The sequence below is a fragment of the Charadrius vociferus genome, unplaced genomic scaffold, assembly GCF_000708025.1.
Source record: "Charadrius vociferus isolate BGI_N301 unplaced genomic scaffold, ASM70802v2 scaffold35, whole genome shotgun sequence".
NCBI lineage: Eukaryota > Metazoa > Chordata > Aves > Charadriiformes > Charadriidae > Charadrius > Charadrius vociferus.
Genome location: NW_009648640.1, coordinates 820,517 through 840,865, shown reverse-complemented (window position 1 = coordinate 840,865; position 20,349 = coordinate 820,517). Strand labels below are relative to the sequence as shown.

The 20,349-nt window shown below is 41.3% G+C and overlaps 1 protein-coding gene across 1 annotated transcript in view; it reads right to left on the bottom strand.

Annotated features, from left to right (window-relative positions):
- The window catches only part of KIF5C (kinesin family member 5C), a 69,017-nt gene extending 49,487 nt beyond the window's left edge, over positions 1–19,530 (bottom strand). The window contains exons 1-4 of the mRNA XM_009886358.1: positions 19,360–19,530; positions 11,840–11,930; positions 4,961–5,034; positions 587–691 (exon numbers count right to left, since the gene is read on the bottom strand). Coding sequence (XP_009884660.1) covers positions 587–691; positions 4,961–5,034; positions 11,840–11,930; positions 19,360–19,530 — 441 coding nt within the window. The remainder of the gene's footprint in view (positions 1–586; positions 692–4,960; positions 5,035–11,839; positions 11,931–19,359) is intronic.
- Positions 19,531–20,349: the final 819 nt, after the last annotated feature.

Genomic DNA, 20,349 nt, shown 5'->3' with positions numbered 1-20,349 from the left:
ATAATAGCTGTTCAAATCGAGACTTAGGCCACCATCTTAAGGAACTCACACATAAGCTTTTGAGCTAAAAATTACTTCTAAACATCCTTCTGTAAATTGCCCAAAGCCATCTTTCCTCCATTTCAAACCCACATGCTATGGAGGACTGTCTACATCCTTGAGATAGGAACAACATGTCTGTATTCTCACAAATATCATGCAAATCAATGGTATTTATGGTCATAACTAGCAGGGCTGAGGTACAGTCTTTGGAGAAGCTGCAGTGAAATAAGTGTGTTATTGCTTACCAAGTTGGCCAACCTACCAGCTGTGGTGGGAGACAAGGCAACCAATGGACTAGCAAACCTGAGCTGAAAACACACTCCAAAAAATTTCAATCAAAGGCTAGTAACTCTATTGGAGTATTCCTAGTAAATGTCCTCAGTAAAATAATGTTTGGGATTGTTGTTGGTTTTTTTTTTTCAAGTGATAAAAGGGAGAAAGGAAAAATTCTGCAGCACAATGTTACAGCATGAATGCAGGTCTCCCCACCCAGCTCAACTCTCTTCCATCCGACCCATTACGTAACACGTCATTCTGCATTTACCTTTATGTGAAACTCCAGGTTTTCATCCATGGAATAGATGTGATCAAAGATGTCATGTGCAATTCTTGGAATGATTCCCATGAGCTGAGGGTCGTGCAGCTTCCCCTGCGGACACAAAACCACACTGTAACTCGGAAAGCCTGGCTCAGGTACGTGAGAGGAGAAAGCCTTGTCCAAACACACCTTCATCCAATAGGCCCCTATGAACGTGTCTGCTGCTCTGGGGGGGCATTTGCTTGATGTAAGTGCACAGAAAAGGTGTCAGAACGACTCAACGTGTTAGCACTCTTCACCCAATGGAGCACCTATTTGTTTTGTCAGCTCCTGCCATTTGCCAAGAGTGCTGTCCTGCCGCTATCTACACTGTCACTCCATCACTGAAGATAGAGAAATAAACACAAACATACAAATTACTGCCCGGTTCTCCCAGTTAAATCAGATATTTGGAAACATGTCAGAAACAAGAAGTATTATAGCATTTTGTTTCTCTTTCACCACTATGCTAGAAAGCTAAAGGAAAATCTGGGTTGCGGGGATTTGGGGATTAGAGTAATATATTCTGATTTGAGCTTGCTGGGCCTGTTGCCAGACAACTGTGCGTTACAAACACAACTGTTCTCCATGCTAATATGCACAACTACCTTCCTCTATTCTTTCAAGAACTGAATATTAAATAAAAACAACAGTTTCCCTGGCTGCAAGGCTCCTTTTAGTTGTATTGCTTTTTTTGAAAAAGCCAGAAGAGTACAGGAAAGCTGACGCCATTTGAAAACTGAATAGAAACATAAACTTGAAATAAAAACCTTTTCTGACTAACTACAGTTAGTCAGTGTACTAGTGTACACTGTATTGTTATTTCCAAATGTTTTATGAAGCTGCTTAAATACACAATAACAAGTCAGTTGTCGTAAGACTCCATCAGAACATAGCATCTAGAAACTCTAATATACCTTTTGAATACATCTTTGTCCACATAATACTGCCCATATCAGCACAACAAAGCATCTTACTCCTAATAGTGGTAGAGAATTATTCTTTTTTTTTTTTAATATAGTGGGTATCCATACAATTCCAAATTGTGGGAAGTCAGATGTGATCTGTGTCCTGGTTTGAGATAGAACAAAATCAATTTTCCTTTTCAGTAATTTTACTTTTCAATCAAGTCTCTCCTAACTAGCTGCACTCTCTGAAATTAATGGTATGTTTTTCAGACAGTGTCTGCTTCTAGCAGTGGTAAGGTCTGATGTTTACAGTTAATGCCAAGGCATGGTATGCAGAGAGGCTCTTGCTTACACTTATTCCTATAACAGCCAAGGCCAGCTGACTCTCTTATGTGCCACGTTGGAAGACCGGAGGCAGACGAGTGTAAAGGGGTCGCACCTGCGGGGAGGAGCGGACAGGACAGGTGACCCAAACCTGACCAACAGGGTATTCCACCCCATCTGCCTCATGCTCAGTATAAAAACTGAGGGATCAAAGGGGTCAGCTCTCTTTCTTCAATGGCTGGCACCCGAGGACGACTCCGCCTGTTCTTGTTTGAACTTGCCAGTACAGCACTCGGTTCCATCACACCGCACTGTTATTGAGCAGAGGCTGCAATACAATTTTCACACTATCCCTCCCTTCCCCTTGAATAAGCCCTTGAAAAGTTCACTGAAACCAACTGACAACCCTATATTACTGCACAGAGTTTTCCCAAAGAGGGAAAAGCAGTTTTTCTTAAACTAGAATAAACAGAGATTTGCCGGTATTTCTTCAGTGCACACGAATGCAACCAAAGGTATGTCTACGCTATATAACACTGCAGGACGCATGATTCCTAAGGCAGCGGAGGCAAAGGCAGCTACAGAACAAGAAATGCTAGAGCTATACAGTGCCTCCTTTTCTATAGTAGCTTTGATCAATCTGGGTTGTTAGCTCAGCCAAAGGACAGTCTGAATTCAAAGTTTTGTAGCAGAGACTTCTGTCTGCACAGAGGTGCAACAGCTTTGGGATCACTACACTAGTAAACCTTTCCACTAATAATTGCTTGGGCTCTGGGTTAGAGACAACTTATAAAAGTATTTAATTAAATATCCTAGCCTCAGCAAGCCCTGTAATGATTATGCTTTCCTTTACATAGCTTTCTCTAGCTCAGAAGAGAAAGCAATCTGTAAAATATGATTAAGAGTGCATGCATCTCAACCACTGCATCTACAACTTCTTGGGCTTGGGCTTTCTCACTATTTAAGGCAGTAGAAACTTCAGTGAAGCAAGATCACATCCAACACTTTGCTAAGAAAGAGATAAGACCTTTAAAACACTAACACCAGCACTCTGTGATGTATTGAAAAAATATATATCATTTTTACATTGTTATTAATGGATTTTTATTAAAACAAGAGATGATTGAAGCAGGTCCCACTATAATTTATGGAGACCATAAACTGGAAGGGAAGAGAAAGGTAAAGGTAGGCTACTCACTGGAAAGATGAAATAAAATAATTTTAAAAACCCACTTGCATGAATTTAGCTGTAACCTCAGAGTTTGGAAAAATCTGCTGCTGCTGCTATGCTGACATTGCAGTTAGTAAACTCCCCCAAAGCACCAGGACAGAGAGTTCTCTGCTCATTAAAGCCTCTCATTTTAATAAGAACATTAATTTCCACATTTAAACATAGCAGGCAGGCAGTAGGTAGTGAAGTGTAACATTTGAGACAGTGCTGGTTTATTTCAGGATGTTGCCATAATAACTAAACCTATTATGACATAATAACTAAACCTTCAATACCTAGTATTGAAAACTCTACTATAAGGTCAAAGCAGAGCAAGATAATCTTGTGGGCAGAAATTCATAATTTTTAAGACGGTTTTGGTTATATGCTGCTCTACAGGTTGGCAAACGTTTTATCTAGCCCAGGAGAAAGACCTATGTATGTCAGAAAGCCTATCCTGGCTATACTACACTGCCGTGTCCCTTTTAAGCTTAACACTAACGCTATGAAGCATTTCACAGAAAATCCTCCATAACAGCTTTACCAAGAGGATTTACTATTTCTTCAACTACAGACTATTTTTTTTCTTCCACAACATACTTTCGCAACTTTACAAGAGGATGTTCAGTTAAAAGGGAGATTAAAACTGAGTACAGACTTGATTCCACTTTAAAATGACAGCTTTTTTTTAATTAAAGAAGTAAAACACCCATTTTTCTACAGTCATTTTCTTTATCACAGCTTGTAATTCTGAATATAAATTGGCTTTAAAGAGATCTTTCCCCATGCCATGTGGAAGCACCAGCTCAAGCCCTGCAGACATTTTGATTTAATTACATTCAGAGCTGGTGGATTACTCAGCCATTGTGCCATCTGTGAGGGCTGAGCTAGTGATTTCCCCCCATCCTCACAAGGACAGACTTAATTAGACATGAGGCATCAGTTATTGCATCCTCCAGGAAAGGAGCAACTGTGGCAATCGAACAGCAATTTCACCAGGGCCTGTTGGCTCGAGAGAATATTGCTTTCCTCCTCCTTTAACCTTCAGGTTAGGTAGGTCACCCGTGTTAATCGTGTAGCAAAGCCATATGATGCTGTTAAACAAATGAAAGCTCATTTTTTCTTCTCATTTAGCAAAACTTTGCTGTAGTCCTCTTTCATTAAAGTTCACAGTTGAACGGAAATGCTCCAAGACACCCAGCTTGTACAGCGTTGTGATGGAACAATCCTATGCGAGGATTAAATGCTTGAATGATCCTCCGTTTCCAGCAAGAGACTAAAATATCTAAATGTATTCTAACTGAACAATTAAAAAAAAAAAAAAGACACAGGAAAAAAATACACTGTCACACTTCACATAACAGAAGTATAAACAGACTTAGGACTCCAGCCACTGGAATTTGGTATAATTTGGTATTCTTCTCCTCCAAAGCAACAATTCTCAAATTCATCCATCTGTGCTGCAGCACGTGAGAGTGGTATTCCCAGAAGGGGAGTGCAAGTGAGAAAACCAATAACCCAAGCATGCATTTTCATTGTCCTGCATGCAAGGGACCTCTACAGACCCTTATTACTGTTTTCATTTGTGGATTAACAAATCTCACTCAAATCTTTTAAAACATAAACATACCTAAACTGTTACGACAAATACACAGAAGCTATACTTGGTATTTTTGACTCACTATTTGTTAGTTTAGCTAGATATGTATACACGTCTCTAGAAAAAAACTCCACATTGAAAGAAATACTACAGCTTAAAAGGCAGTAGAAGCTAAACATACCCAGATCTCTTTTTATATGTCACTCACAGCTGAGTGCTCCAGATAGCTGGCTTGTTCAGGTAATTGGTATATATGATTCTACTGCTGCTACCAAACTGACTTAATTTTGCAACTGTACCTCCATAGTATGCGTTTTTCCTGATGATGTCTGTCCATAAGCAAAGATTGTGCCATTGTAGCCTTCAAGAACATCTGCATGAAGAAGGAAAACAATTAAAAATCGTATTGATGTCTTAAAGCTGGATTATCAGCATTTCATAAGTCTTCTACAATGTTGAAGCTCAATTAGAAAATAGTTTGCGTGCAATGAAGAATGGAAATAACATGACATAGATAGCTGTCTCTAGGAAAAAAAAAATCATAACGAAATCTAACTCAGAGAATTACAGAATTATTGACATCTCTCACTTTCCTGGGAAAACAATAATCTCTGGACACTAGATACAATCCAATATACCTGTGTAACACAGAAATGCATTTTAAACCATCACATAACATAGAGAAAATTAAACAAACTCATACTTTTTCTACCACTATAACTACAACAGTTCATGGCCTCATTAATTTCCAAGATTGCCTGCAAAGCAGGAGAGCAAAGCAAGAAGAAAGTCAGACAACCAGGAATTTGCTTTATTGAAAATCTACTTCTCTCAAGGCAGAATGAATAATTTTGTATTGCATTAAGATATAAAAATATCCATTTTTAACTTTGCAGTGGTTAATGTCTATAGTAGCTTTCAGAAATCCGGGAGGGTTGTAAACCAGCTGGTTCTTACGCAGAATCCCACATCCATTCATTGTCACTGAAAGGATTAGAGTTGGACTTGCTCCAGGCAAGTGGATTTAAAGTCCTAAGGAGGGGCACCTATTTATGCAGCTTTCATGTAAAAAAAAGAGTAATACTTATTATAGTTGCTAATAAAGAACAAAGGAAACTTTCTATCTAAATCCCAGTGGTGATAACCCCATGCTGCCCCCATCAGCCTCCTCAGAGAGACCCCCAGCGCCTCAAGGGCAGTGGGAAGGATGCTGGCAAGGGTGCTCCGCTTAGGGACAGACACCTTCCCCTCACCACCATGTCCCATGCTCTTGCAGGAGCCAGTGGCATCGTACTTGGCACTGGAGCTCTGCCACGGGCCTCTGGAGCAGAAACACCAAAACTAGGAGGAAGCCAACAGTGAAAAATAAAAGCAAAAGGAAAGCTGGACTCCTGCAGCCTGCAGAGAGGGGACTGAGAGCAGCCACCAAAGCCCAGCTGCCATCTGGCAGGGCAGAAAGTTTCCTGTCCATGGCCACTTCCGAACGCATCTCCTGCTGCCAGAGTTGGCTTTCTCCGCTTCTGAAATACGTTACATTTCCCACCCTCTATAGCTATACTAATAGAGGCTACCAGGACAAAAAAGTATGTGTCTGCCTGTCTTTATAGTAAATACATACACATGACTATATTGACTATATTATATATTATTACATATAATGTCATATATATTACATTTACATAAACACACGCACATATAATCTCCCTATTTGTATCTCCACATGTATGTATGTAGATAGTCCAGATAGGAAGGATAATTAAATAAGATACTTTAGAAAAACATAAAAAGAATGAAGAAGGAACAAGCATGAAAAAAATTCAGAGGAAAAAAAAAACTACAAAAAGGTGATTTCAAAGAAAAGAGGAAAGAGATTTTTTTTAAAGACAACTGCTACATAGACCCACATTTCCTATACAGCATTACTGAGTAAGGATGAACTTGGAACGAAGTAATTTAAAAATACATATTACAATTAAACACAGAGTGTAACTGTTTTAAGTTTTGGTAGAACTATTTTGGGGAGCTTAAGAGGACAGACATGCCAAAGGTTGTATTGGCCTCCACAGAGCATTGCTGGGTAAATTTTTCAAATCTTGAAATCTAGGAGAATGGCAAAGTTAGAGACTATAATTACTGTCATTCTGGTATTAACATTTTGTATGAATTTAGCATCCTCATCTGTTTATAAAAATAGAGACACTACTTATTCTTGCTTTAAGGAAACAAAGTTTAAAATAAGAAATTATAAATAATAATTGCATAGACAAAAAAAAGCAGATGTCCAGCCACAGATGCAGTGCTATCCTGAGTTCATGCCTTCGACCCATTACTTCACCAGCAGGTTTCTAAATAGGGCCAAATTTCATGTTATTAGTATTTCAAAACATTTATTCACCCGTTCTTTTCTGAAGGGAACGTCTCATTGATTTTCAGTTCAACACAGAAGGAACTTGAGTGGAAGGGAAGGGCTGCAGCAACGGTGGCTTGAACGCAGGAGAAACCAGTTGGCGAGCCTCACTGCTGGCGCTCCGGCTGCACTGTGTTCAAAGCCCATTCCCTTGAACTTTCAGGGGTGCAATTTTAACAGCACTTTTTTTTCCAAGGAAACCTCAATGTATACTAAGGAATGTCTTTGGAAGACATTAAAGTATTAACAAGAGAAAATTAGCTGCTTAGCAATTTCCCGAAGATTGTTGATGATTAAAACTTTAAACCAAATTCCGCTAGGAGCTCCACTCAACTTGCACCAATGGGTCTAACTTGGGCGAACCAGCAGAAAGACGGAGTGCAAGACCAAGGAGGTCACAGAGGTGCAGCCAGGGATCTGCAGCGTAAGAGCGGTGCCAGCAGCTCACAGGAAATAGGAGTTCTATCTTGTTTTTTAATACAAAAATATTACTTCCTTTTAAAAAGTTAATCAGATTAATACTAAATTTCAAAATAGCCTATAGGAAAGGCAATGTTTAATGCAACTGTATTTGAAATATTTTAAATCAAAAGCTTACTCGACACTTTTCTTATTAAACACATCTAAGCCCAACAGGGAGGCAGTCATATTTAACTTCATTGACCAGATCCAGTTATAAGTACTCCACAGCTATCGTGTATAAAAGGTTCCATCTTTGTTAGCCAGCAAGGAAAGAAAACATTTCTGTTTGGACTTTTTTATTCTAAACTAAAATCTATCTAGAAGTTGGAAAAGGAAGGTTTGTTTTTCTCTTTAAATGAAAGTCAGCTCGTGTTTGGAAGATGCACAGAACCAGAACCAGAACTTGTTTAGGCACCAAAAAAAAATAGTTGTCCTAGGAGGAATTAAGAAACCTTTGAGCAAACATGTGCAATTCTTTTTTAAAAGTTTCTAAAATACCACCTAGCATCCAAATACCCTTGCAATTCTACCCCAGGACAGTCAAGCACAATCTAGGAGTTCACTACTACTATTTCCAATTTTTGCCAAACTTGGTTAACATTTTAAAAAAAAAAGGTTGAACTAAAAAAAAAAAAAAAAAAGGCTTATTATCTCCAGGTGAATGCAAAATACAATGTCAGCTCTATAGCGGTACACAGCCTAAGGGGAAAATAATCTGATTAAGCAACTGTTATGTAAGAAAATTGCTCAGAATTTGCATCAGTGTATACTAAGATACATCCCTGGTTGAGGAAGCATAGATAAGTAGTTTACCTTCCCAATTAGGAAAAAAATACCTTATTCTATAAAAAAATAGTCCTTCACATCACCCGCAATTAAAAAGGTTGGTGGTCTCAGTGGTAGAAGAGGTTATTTTTGTTGGAAGATTTTCCACCTTAATATAGTTAATATACCATCTGTCAACCAAATAAAGAGAGAAGACAGTTGTTGATAGAAATAGTCTGCACAAAACTTGAGAGCAAGGGAGAGGAGGGGAAAAAACAGATGAACAAAGTGACCAAACAAAGACCAGTTGGGATTTTTACGTAACTCATAACAAACAAAATAAGACCAAGGGCTTTTCTTAATTCCTGGTCCAACTCTCTCTACAATGATTTCAAGTTTGATTTACTCTCCCCACAAAAGCCAGCTACTTGACTCAGCCACTCAACTGTTGCCAGGTGATTTTCCTGACGATGACGGACAGATAGGAGAAGCAGGAACAATCTAAAACCACAGCCCTTGTCTTGGGGCTACAACACAGACTCACGCAGGTTAGGGACCCAGAAAGTCTCCAGCAGCACTGAAGTACCCAGCAGAGCTCTACAACAGGTCACCAAGGGCAGCTGCAGACTGGAGATCTTTCAAACGGACCTCTGACAACTATAGGAGTCAATGGCAAGAAGAAAGACCAAATGGCTTTACAGAATGGCTTTACAGAAGTCCTTTCAGCCTCTTTTCTATGACCAAATGTTTACCTTATACTTATCTTTTACAGCTCTAAACGTTCTGCGACTCAATGTGTGAGGCCCATATTTGTAACCAGAATAGAAAGTCAACAAGCCACCCAGTAAGAGCAACCCCACCACCCAAAAAACCATTAAAGCAATTTTCTCCTCCTCATGCGACACACAAATGCACAGATGTTCACATGTGCACTAACAGGCTCGCACCTCCGGTGCTCAGCAAGAGCTTGGGCCACTATATATTCTCCCTTCAATGTAATTGTAGGAAAGATGCAAAATCCGGATACGCACATCCATCTGTGTAGACTGAGAAGATAAAGCTGTTTTCTGGCAATAGAGAGCAATGGGAAACAAAGGAAAAGTGGTGGCAATTACATACTATTGTTTCCTTTCAGATTTAGCGATATTTCTTAGTTTGGGTAAAAAAATGCAAACACAAGTACCCGAACTGTGGTCATATGCGCTAGTGGTGATTCCTCACACACTTCCACTACTGGTACCTCTGGCCTTGGGAATACCTTGAACAAACACCATTCCAGCTCCCACTCTGATGCAAATCACTGTAACACAGAGATTGCTTCTCGTCCTCTAAAAAAGTCCTTGTTTCTCATGTTTCTCACATATAGAACGTGAAATACTTTGACTTAGTCACTGAGCTGTTTACTTAAACGTAATCCCATTTCTTCTTTAGTGAAAAAAACCCTAATTTTGATCATTCTTATTGTCAACATAGTTATTGTAACCATTGTTTTAGAGACTGTTAGACCAGCTGGCATTTTCTGCAATAACATTAATCACAATGAAACCATCAGCCATTTCGTGGGAGTATAATGAAATCTGATAACAAATGGCAACCTTGAAAAGCTATCTAAAAAAGTCTCAAAGATTTGAATAGTGCTCCAAGTTGTAATGCACTCAGCTCATACTTCCATGTAGTAAATTACATTGTTCCAGTCTATCAGAAACAGCCCAGTCTGTTTCATATTCTTCATTTTATTAGGCTTTAAACTGGAAATTAAACATAAGGAAATGCAAGCCCAGAGCTCAAAAACATCACTCCAGTAACACTGCACTCTCCCTCCCTGTCTTACACTCTCTTTCTCTCCCCCCTCTCCCTTTCTCTCCCTTCTCCTTGCTACCCTTCTTTCTCTCTTTTTTTCCCATTTTTCTTTCTCTTTTCCTTTCTTCTACACCTTTCCCCCCATCAAACTTGCCTTTCAAGGTATCTAGAAGGTCCAAGTTAACACACATGCAAAAGCATGTTTGAACGCTATTTTCAAACAGGACTTTGGGAAGTATTTGGCTTTCTATTTGGTTAATGAAGAAGAATTTGTCACTGATTTAGGTCTTCCAAATTGCTCTCAAACAGAATTTTATTTCTCTCACTATTCAGAGGAAACCAGCTTCCACAGGGGATATAAATACCCTCCGCAAGTCTACAAACAGTGATGTGCTGCTTCTGTCAGCACACACTGTAGTATTGAAACAGTTGCCTCAAATTCCAAAAGTTGAGTGGTGTGTCAGCAACCCAAACTAATGATTTGTAAACTCTACAACTCCAATCCCACCAGTTTTTATTAAAGGCTTACCCGTCTGAAGTCAGAATTGCCATAATTAGGCTCCCTGCTGAGAAAAGGCAACTGAAATCTTATGACTCATTTCCTCTCTCCAACATCAAATAATTTAGCTTCTGGTCCTCATCCCCAATCAACTAGACTACACGTGTGTTGGTTTGCTAGAGGCTTTCCGAACGAGCCAACCAATTTCCTCCAGTACAGAACCCAGGGTTTGCAGCAGGGCTGCTTACTCCTGGGACCTCTCCCCACCAGCAGCACGCATAAGCTCTCAGCAGATCCAGCCCCACGCCTGAAACGCTAGCGAGTCCTTCAACACTGCTCCAGCAGCTCCTGCACCTCTGAGCAACCCCAAATCTCTCATGCCACATAAATCCCACAGCGTTCAACATGCAGCCTTGCATTGCTATAAAAGCACAACTCTGACCAGCTCCGACATCATTCCCACTGTCTGCACACTTTGATTTGAAAACAAAAACAGAGGACCAAATCTTGGGGGACACTGCACAAGGCCAGAGAACAACCAGGCCAGGTACTACCTGCAACCCCTAAGACACTGTAGTAGTTGTAATACCATCATGGATGGACTATCCAGCATCAGAACCAAATGGGAGGTCTGAGGGTGATTTGTGAGGTCGGAGAAGTACAGCAGACAATTAAAATGCACCCAAAAAGTTGGATTCTCAAGTTAAAATCTTGAAATTTCAACAGTTTATGAAGGTTTTGTTTTAAACAAATAGGTGCTATCCAATATGCACTTGGGCTCTCATTTCATTTTTAAATGCAAGCTATCTGCACGCAAAGCAGCTACAAAACCAGTGCCTTCTTTTTTTTCCTTTAATAGCCCATCCTTCCATTCAAAGACACAGCTATTCCACGCTCATCCCATACTGAAGTGTCTCACACTGTATGAAGAACATGCTTTTTTTTGCTTATCGTATATCACAAAAAGAAAGTATTTGTGTGGAATAACAGTCACACACAAGGAGAAAGTAAGAAACAACTATTGCAATTCCTTCTTCTCTTTGTTTGTTTGTTTGTTTTGGGGTTTTTTTGGTTTGGTTTGTTTTTTTTACACAGACAAGTCCTTAAAAAAGAAAATGATTGGAATTACTAATTACTAAACTCCCACATCTAAACATTTATTATCCTGTCTTTAAATAGCTCGAGGGGACAGGGAGACATCTTTTTGTCTCCACCCAAGCAGGAATAAACAAAGACAACACCTACCTTTAACAATCTGCTTGGCACAGGCATTATAAACTTGTTCCTGGGTTGTATTAGGAGGTAACACTCGATCAAAGACATACGGTTTCCCTTGCTGCAAACAAAAGAGAAACTCTGTAAGATAAAGAACATTTAAAACAGTTTACAGACCCAATTTAACAGACATCCTGAAATGCAGCATTTACTACAAAGGAAGCATTCAGTGCAATGGAGACCACAATATTTTGTCGACTAAACAGATGTGACATCTCATGTGCTCCAAACCCATCTTTTCTATAGCTGGCAAATGAAACGCGGCATATGTTTTCTGTGTGTTCACATTTGGGTCAGCAGCTACAGTTGCAGGAAACAATAATCTGAAATATCAGCAATTGAAGGTTGATTATTTTCTCCCTCTCCTAGGAGTTAAGGCGGAATAGCCATATAAATACTAACAAAAGATTTGCTGTTCATTACTGTAAACTAGTGAAAGCTGTGGTGCGAGAAACAGCAATCAGACCCAAGAGAATCAGAGGTTTGCAGGTCCTGAGAGCTGCCTTCTGCTGAGGCTGGGGTGGCCCAGCATGGTCCAAGCACAGTCCCAGCACACTACATGTTCCTTCAGCAGAAATAGCCTGGTTTCATTTCTGTGCTAAACATGCAAACGTGTGTCATTAAAATCATAGGTTAGACCCAAAACAGGCAGCCCAGTCAGACTGTTATGCTGCCCTAAGCTTGTATTTTATCCAGAAATTGTCACGATTTGTACCCTTAGCACCAACAAATAACAGGATGCTGTGTGGAAAGAGCTCCAAAATGACCTCTTGAATGGGATCGGAGCCATTTCCAGGTTGTGAACCACCACCATTCCACCACAGACTCCGAGCTGCCCTAATTCCCAGGTAACACCATGACTGACACTTATTCATATGTATATACGGTGTAGCACAACCTGCACATACACACTGTAAATTTTCATTCCTCTTTGTAGCGAGTATAATTGGTTACAAGAGAAATACGTATTAGCAATCCTAAAAATAGGTTTGCATGACACTTAAAAGGCAAATCGACTTCTAAGACAGCAGTTCAGTTCTTTACAACTCAAAAACAGGCAAGACATCTGCATTTAAAATACAATTCCTTTATTTAAAGTTACACTAAGCGTATGCGTAACATCTTTCTTATCTTCCATCAAATCCTGTAGTATTTCCCTTCGAAGATGTGACACCTGCTCCAAGAACAGCATAACAAGGGCTTCAAAGCTAACTGCGAGGTGGCTGGATACCCAACGTAGGAGTCTTGTTCTGTTGAGTCGACGTGCCATTTCTGCCGTTTGCAGCCAGCTGTTCAAATGCTGTGCTCAATTAGCCATTTTTGTCACACTTTGATTTTCCTTCAAGCAGATCATAAGCTTACACTTGCCTGCTCCTTAAAGTCGGGTGCTTAACAGCCACAGGGGAAATAAGACAGAGAGGTGTTTGCCTGCAATGTATGTTCTTCATGTTGCATCCCAGAATTTCCGATCTCAAGGATAAGAAGGCAATTTATACATCATTTAGTAACGAATTCATGGTTTTGTGCTGGCATGGGGTGAACGCTGGGCCATCCAAGCACCTCACTTCTTAAGACACAAGCACAACGAGGCAACTCAGATTGACATCCCCAATGCAGCCCCAACCCTCATCCACAGCAGCCACAGCCCCCAGGAGAATGGTGGGACTGTTGGGAGCACCCAGCTGGCAACTACCCCAAATTCTGCTCTCCACAGCTTTCCACAGACAGTACACATTGTGTGGCTCTCAGCTAGACAAAGCTCTTTGTTCTCAGGATGAGAAGGGCTGCCCAGCCCTGCTATAACTATTCGGGAACAATTTCTCAAATGGACTTTTTACCTACTTACCCCCATTTTGCTTATTCCAAGCACTAGACAATAAGCTCTAATGCAAGAGGCCAAAAAACACACAGACACACAACCTCAGCCATCCACTTATCCCATTTATTTCCTTCATGCCTGAGTTGAGGCTTATTAGCCAAGCAATGTGAGAGAGTAGCAGAGAGTGATGCCGGTACATCATCCTACCACGGCAAACACAGCACTCCCGGCAAACATTGCTCTGGTGCAATCAATCCAGCTCTTCTACTGAGCTCTCAACAACTATAATGTCAGAGAGCCCCAAAAACCCATCCTATTATAATTGTGCTGCACACGGCTGAAAGAGGCACTGGCTGCAACCATTACTTATCTGTCAAACTGAAAAGCTACAAATGTAAAGCAGCAATTCACAAACGTGCTACATAGGTCAAATTTCTTCCTCGGGATTTTTGTTCTGGGAAGCTAAAAGACTGGAACACCCATCATTGATATGTGAAGAAAATAAATGAACATGAAAGATCACAAAGCATCTGTCACCAACTGCACAAAACAAGAGCCGTCCATTATCAAAGCAGCACTTAACAGTTTTGGGGAAGGTTTTTTAGTGCTTCATCTCCACACTGATCTTAAACAAAGACAACTCAAGGCTCATGCTCCTTTCCACAAAGGAGAGTACGATGAGTGGGCACAGACCTTCTGCCTATCCTCAGTTCAAGCATTTACACTTCTTTTGTTCTACCACCACTTCTCTACCCTAAATCCTCTCAATCCTGCTCAACCCTCTTTTCCCCACCTAGACCGCCATGTGCACTCCCTGTTCTTAGGCTACTTATCCTCCTCCCTCTTTCTTTGTTCAGAAGTTTCTGCTTGGGTCTCTGATGTTGCAGAAACACTGGGCACCTCCTCATGTCACCCCGCTCACCTTGTTCAGCTTCCTGACCCTTCTGTCCCACCAGCTCTCTTTGGAGTCCTCCTCACCACCATCTCCACAGCTCCAGGCTCCTGGTGGCAGGCTGTGACCTTCATCACGTCTCCTCCCAGGTTGTCCCTTACTCCTTCCATGTCCCAGATGGGCAGCCTGCAGACCCACTCTGCATGTATCCCACAGGAGCTCACGCTCAGCTTATAGGGGCTGGAGGAGACCACAACCCCTGAGACACGGAGAAGGTGCTCAGCCTGAAGGAAAGCTGGGGCAATTCAGCTGCCAAGATACTGTTAAGACAGAAGGTTTTTCTCTGGAGCAAACTATGATTTGAGGGTTTTTTTTGGTTTTATTGTTGTTTTGGAAAGTGTTATTGTTATAAGCTCTTAATTTTTGACAGACTTTCCTCAAAGGTAACAAAAGCCATATCCATCCTACAAAGGCAACGTGCTGGCAGATCCAAAGGTTTTGCTCCAAAGCAGACAGGGAAGGTGAGCAAGCATGAATATCACATTTTTAGCATGTTCCCAAGCAGTACTTTTTCCCCTATTGTCACCTTCAGAAATAAGATAACTGTGTTTTGGTGTTTTTTTTTTTTCATGTAACTCAGCCTGAATTAAATACCAGAATCAGGAAGATTTCAGCCTTATTAGCACTTATTCAAGAAAGCAATAAGCAGCTAGAAATAAAGTCTTATTTTCTGAGTTGATGCTAACAGTTTTATCTGTGTGCCGCCTCCATACATTATTTTTCAAACTTTCTCATTATATGCAGTGTATTATCTCTCATACATAAATCACATCTTCCTTCCTATGCCATTACTTCCTACAGCCCCCCTGACAATCTGTTCCATTAACTTATGCCACTGCTGCATAATGGCTAGGATAAGTGCTCCGATCCACCCACACAATTCCTGTTGAAGTTGTATTGACAGCTAGATAGATTCTGTTCTGGCCCTTCGATAGCATGAAGAACACTATTCATATGTATTGCCAATTGCAATTTCACCAGCTTAATGTTCAGTTTCCTATGGAGTTTACAGGCTTGGCATTTAAAAATCTGAGTATTTCACAAGCACAAAAAGAACCTTGACCACAAATGCATGTGCTACCAAAACCATCATTTTACAAGCCACATCACAGAGCAGTGCACTTTAACTAGGAGCTAACGCAGCCTCAATTAAAGATAACTAAATACATTTCCCGTTAAAAAATTAAAAAATCAACTCTCCTAAGTTCCACATGGACAGGAAATGAGAAGTGCTCAGTGCTTACAGCTGCCCGCTAAGAATTAGGAGACTTAATGCAATTTCATGATTAATTCCCTGTGATCTTCAGACATTCGGGGTTGACTCCACTAGCTTATCTGCAGGTTATGATGCTAAGCAAGACAACACCTGACTTCTAGACATCTGAGCTTGGAGACAGAATCCACAGTCCAAGGTCCATCCCCAAAGCACCTTATAAAAACCAGGGATCAGGTGAGATGGCTTAGAACAGAATTTCCAACAGCCAGCATGTAGCTCAGATATATAATTGCTAAAGTAGAAAGGTAGAAGAAAGCACACAAAATGCTGGGTTTCTTTGCTTTTTGGGGGCTGTAAGGAGACATACGAGTCAGATAAGGAATTATAGCCTGAAACCATCCCCTAGAATTAGACATACCGTCCAGATTTATCCCAGGACAGATGCAAGTTTGTTCTGCTTGAGCAGAAAACAGCTGGGAGCATGTTATGTGACCACTGGCAGCTGTGAATATGCCTAGTACAGTTCTGACCCCAAACATACAAGCGGAGGCGAAGCACATTCATACTTGCCTGCAAAAGACCATGCCAGCACATCTTTGAGGGAGGCATTGTTTTGAACGAGACTCAAGGAGAGGTCACACTTTCATTTTTAAAAGATGGCAAACCATCCATCAGTCCATCCAAGGCTCATCTCAGCATGTCCTGATGAGCACAGAAGCACAAAGGCTCGCAGGGGACCCAAAAGGGTAGGGACACCCTGACAGGGCTCCTGCCAAGGCTATCCCTGGAGAGGATCTGCCCCATGGTCCAGGTGTGACGGCCATCAAGATGACTCTCAGGATCAACTTTCAGACTACTTAGGGGTACAGCACACATTATGGGATGCAGGGGAAGAACATTTCAGGATTGCACAAGAGTTAGGGGATGATTAGGGGAGGCAAGGAAAGGGAGGGATGTGAGTGATTTGGAAAGGAACAAACATGGGATGAAGGAATAAAAGCACCAGTCACATAAGCAGGCTGCTGGTCACTATGCTTGTCCAGCCATGTCCCACACCTGGTCAGCACAGTCCCATCTTCTTACTAAATTCCTTTCTAACTCTCTTTCTGGGTGAGGGAGTTAATTCTGTGCGCGTTCATGTGTATGGGGGTCTAAGCACCAGCAACTGAAGTGGGACCACAGGTCACAAGGCCCATGTGTCCGTGTTGCCAGCTGCATCTCTGCGAGAAGGTCTGGAAAGGGGCTCAGCCTCACCTCTGCCAGGCTGCCGGATTCAGCTCTTCCTAACAGCTGACAGTTAGGGCACTCAGCTGAAACGGGCAGAGAGATAACGTATATAGGGTCCCTCTCACTCATCTTAGTCTTCTGTCTCCTCAGAAGGCAGGAATGTTCTTTTCTCCACAACCTGGTCAAATAAAGGCATCCCCTTTACCCCCTGTAAAAGGGGTGCATCAGTCATGCAATCATCAGCCGATCGCTTGGGAAAACTTTTGGTCCCTGCAGAAACAAAACAGTGCCAAATCACGTGGCTCGGTTTATCAGACGTGTCGTTTGGCAAACCATGACTGCTGAAACTCTGTCATTATTATTCTGGCTCTCTATTCAATTGAACACGTTTTATTGACGCAGTTGGAATGAATGATCTATGAGTGGGTTTAACATACCATACAAGATGCCACTGCCAGTACACACAACGGATGAGTATACAGGTAATAGAATCATGCGATACGTAGGAGCTTAATTAATGGGAAATTATTTCCCAGCTAGTTTTCACTACCATAAGTGCTCTTGTAGGAGACGTTTTATAAATAAAAGGTATATAATTGCAGGCCTGGAAGACAGAATTTTTCAAAGAGCAGAAAGCAAACTATTACCAGCGGCAATTCAATTTTTCAGTCGAAGCACATCCCTCACACAGCACTGAGTTTCTCCCTTGGAAGATGGCATAAAACACATTTCTTCTCTCTAACCTACAATAGTAGGAATTAAAGTCTTTACTCCCTTTCAAAATGTAGAGGCCACATGTACTGAACGCTGCATCAAACTTGTTCCATTCGCAAGTGAGGTAAATAGCTGGCCCTGCAAATTTCCCCTGGAATTAGATAGAACTAATTAGATAGAAGGACTTATTTTCCCCACAAGTTATAGAAATTCTGCAACTACAAGGTTGTTACTAGTTTGCCGATAAAGCATAAGAGAAAACAGGACCTATCTCATTCTCCTGAATCCATCTCTCTCTAGTAAGGATTGAAAACATGAGGATTAGAGCAAGAGAATAAATGCATGTTAGCAAAACAGTTACATTTAGTTATTATGTTTTTCCTTTGTTCAGTCATATTGACTAAGGAAATGCTACTGCCATCCCACCCATTTTCCACATTATCTTACCCTGTTAAAACATTAGCACAGCAGCAATTCACCTAGGAGGTGAGAACTGAGAACACCTGGGATAAAAAATGTAAGGAAATTTATTCAGAATAACCTAAATACACTACACAGTAAACCCAAGTTCTCCAAAAGAAACACTTAAATCTTGGTAATAGTCCTAAAATTCAATTGGAAAATAAATTAAAACAATCAGTCGTGTATGAACAGGCACTGCAGAGCAATTTGAGTCAAACACAGCATTACTTTTGCAGAGCGGGCTTAATTATTGATCCACCTTATGAATATTTCTGTGGAGCTGGTGGAATTTGGCATGTGGCCAGCGATCCACTTTTAGCTTTCACTCTCAGCAGAAATAACCTTTAACTTCTTGCTATAAATCCTGTTTTCAGAAAGCATTATTTTATTTTGGTATAGATCTGCAATTTAGGAAACCAAACCTCAGAAATTATTTTAAAGCTTTTCTTCCACCTAGATGCATGACCTGGAAAATACAATCTTTAAGAAACTTTATATGAATTTTAAGTATAAAGATCTCCCAATACATAGCCAACTATTAAACAGTACTCTTTGGCAACATTTTTTGGTACTTCTGACACAGCAATACTCAGTCACAGCTCTCTATTATTATTTACTTGTATCGGTGCAAGCTAGTCACCGCTGTCCAGAGGATGAGAGGGACCCAGTGTGTCCAGCCACCACAGACCCTGCAAAAGCTCTAACCCCTCACTGGCACTTCTCAGCCGATCAGATGGGATGTTCCCAACATAACGCTAGTCACAAAAATAAAAAGGAGTGCAAACCATTTCCCAGCCCCGAGCCTGGCCATCAGATGATAAACTGCAGGCTGACAGACTCCTCACAGCTGGGAGGAAGGCTGGGGTAGGGGTCTGGAGAAGTGGTGTCCCAGTGCACCCATGGCTCAGTAGCTTCGTCACCGCTGGAGGCTGCAGCCCAGCTGGAGCACCCACCAACACTGTGGAAAATGGCACCTCTTCTTACTTGAGGGCAACTGACTTGTTCCTCCTCCTCTTCCAGGACTCCCCAGTACCGCGTGGCTCAGGAACAGGACAGGGAGGCGGAAAGGCCCCAGGACACAGCCTCCTCCAGGTCCTCACCATCCTCATAGCTCCGCGGGCAGACGGGTGCAGGCAGCCTCGGCAGGGGAACTGCCCGGTCAGCAACTGAGCACCCAGCAGCACCAAGCACTGCGTGTGGATGCTGCGGTACCGGCAGTACTTAGTCCGCACATCCTTTGGTACTCCTTCCACAGCACAGCCTAATGCCATTGGGATTAGCACCATCCTTCCAGCCCACCAGCGCTCTGCACGCCACGCAGCAGCTTGCAGATTTGGGCCTCGATTACTTAACTGCTTATGCAACTGCACAAAACTGGGTATTTGGAGAGCAGTGTTATCCTCCTGCAGTTAAATTTAATCTCTGAAAAGATGAATCTATGCTAACGATCATGGGAAAAATTATTTCATTTGGTGCTCTGTACAGCAGTAGCTTAAGATGTGCATTATTCCCCCTTTCCTGGGTCTTCCACCCCACATTAAGAAATCAAGAAACCTTTTTCACACTGGTGTTTTGCAAAATTGTTTCTTCCACCTTTCCTCACAAAACTGTTTTAAGTAGCTACATTATTTTATGTTCAGCAGACCTCTCACTTTATCATAGGTGTAAAACCATCAGAGTGAGGAATTGGACATAGGCTACTGCAACGGTCCGAGGAGAAACAGAAGAACGTCGTCCCCTGCACCATCCCTCTGGCTTTAAGGCAGCTTGCACCTCTGTATTATGTGAAACAGATAACTACTGGTTTAATTTAATGTGCTCTATCTAATTTAATCAACCTTTTCAGGCCTATTCAAAGCTACCTTCATAATCTACTCATTTTACTTCAGCAAAGCACAGACAAGCTTAATTAAATTAACTTTAAAATGCTGTCACTTGCATTACAGATAAAGATGCTCTCAACATCAGAGGTTCTTAAGTAAACAGAAATCTTGCAAGGATATTTAATACATAATACTCCAAGCCACAGTTGTCACACGGGGTCCTTGTCTCACCTGCTTTTGAGATCTTCCACCTTCAACAGACACCTT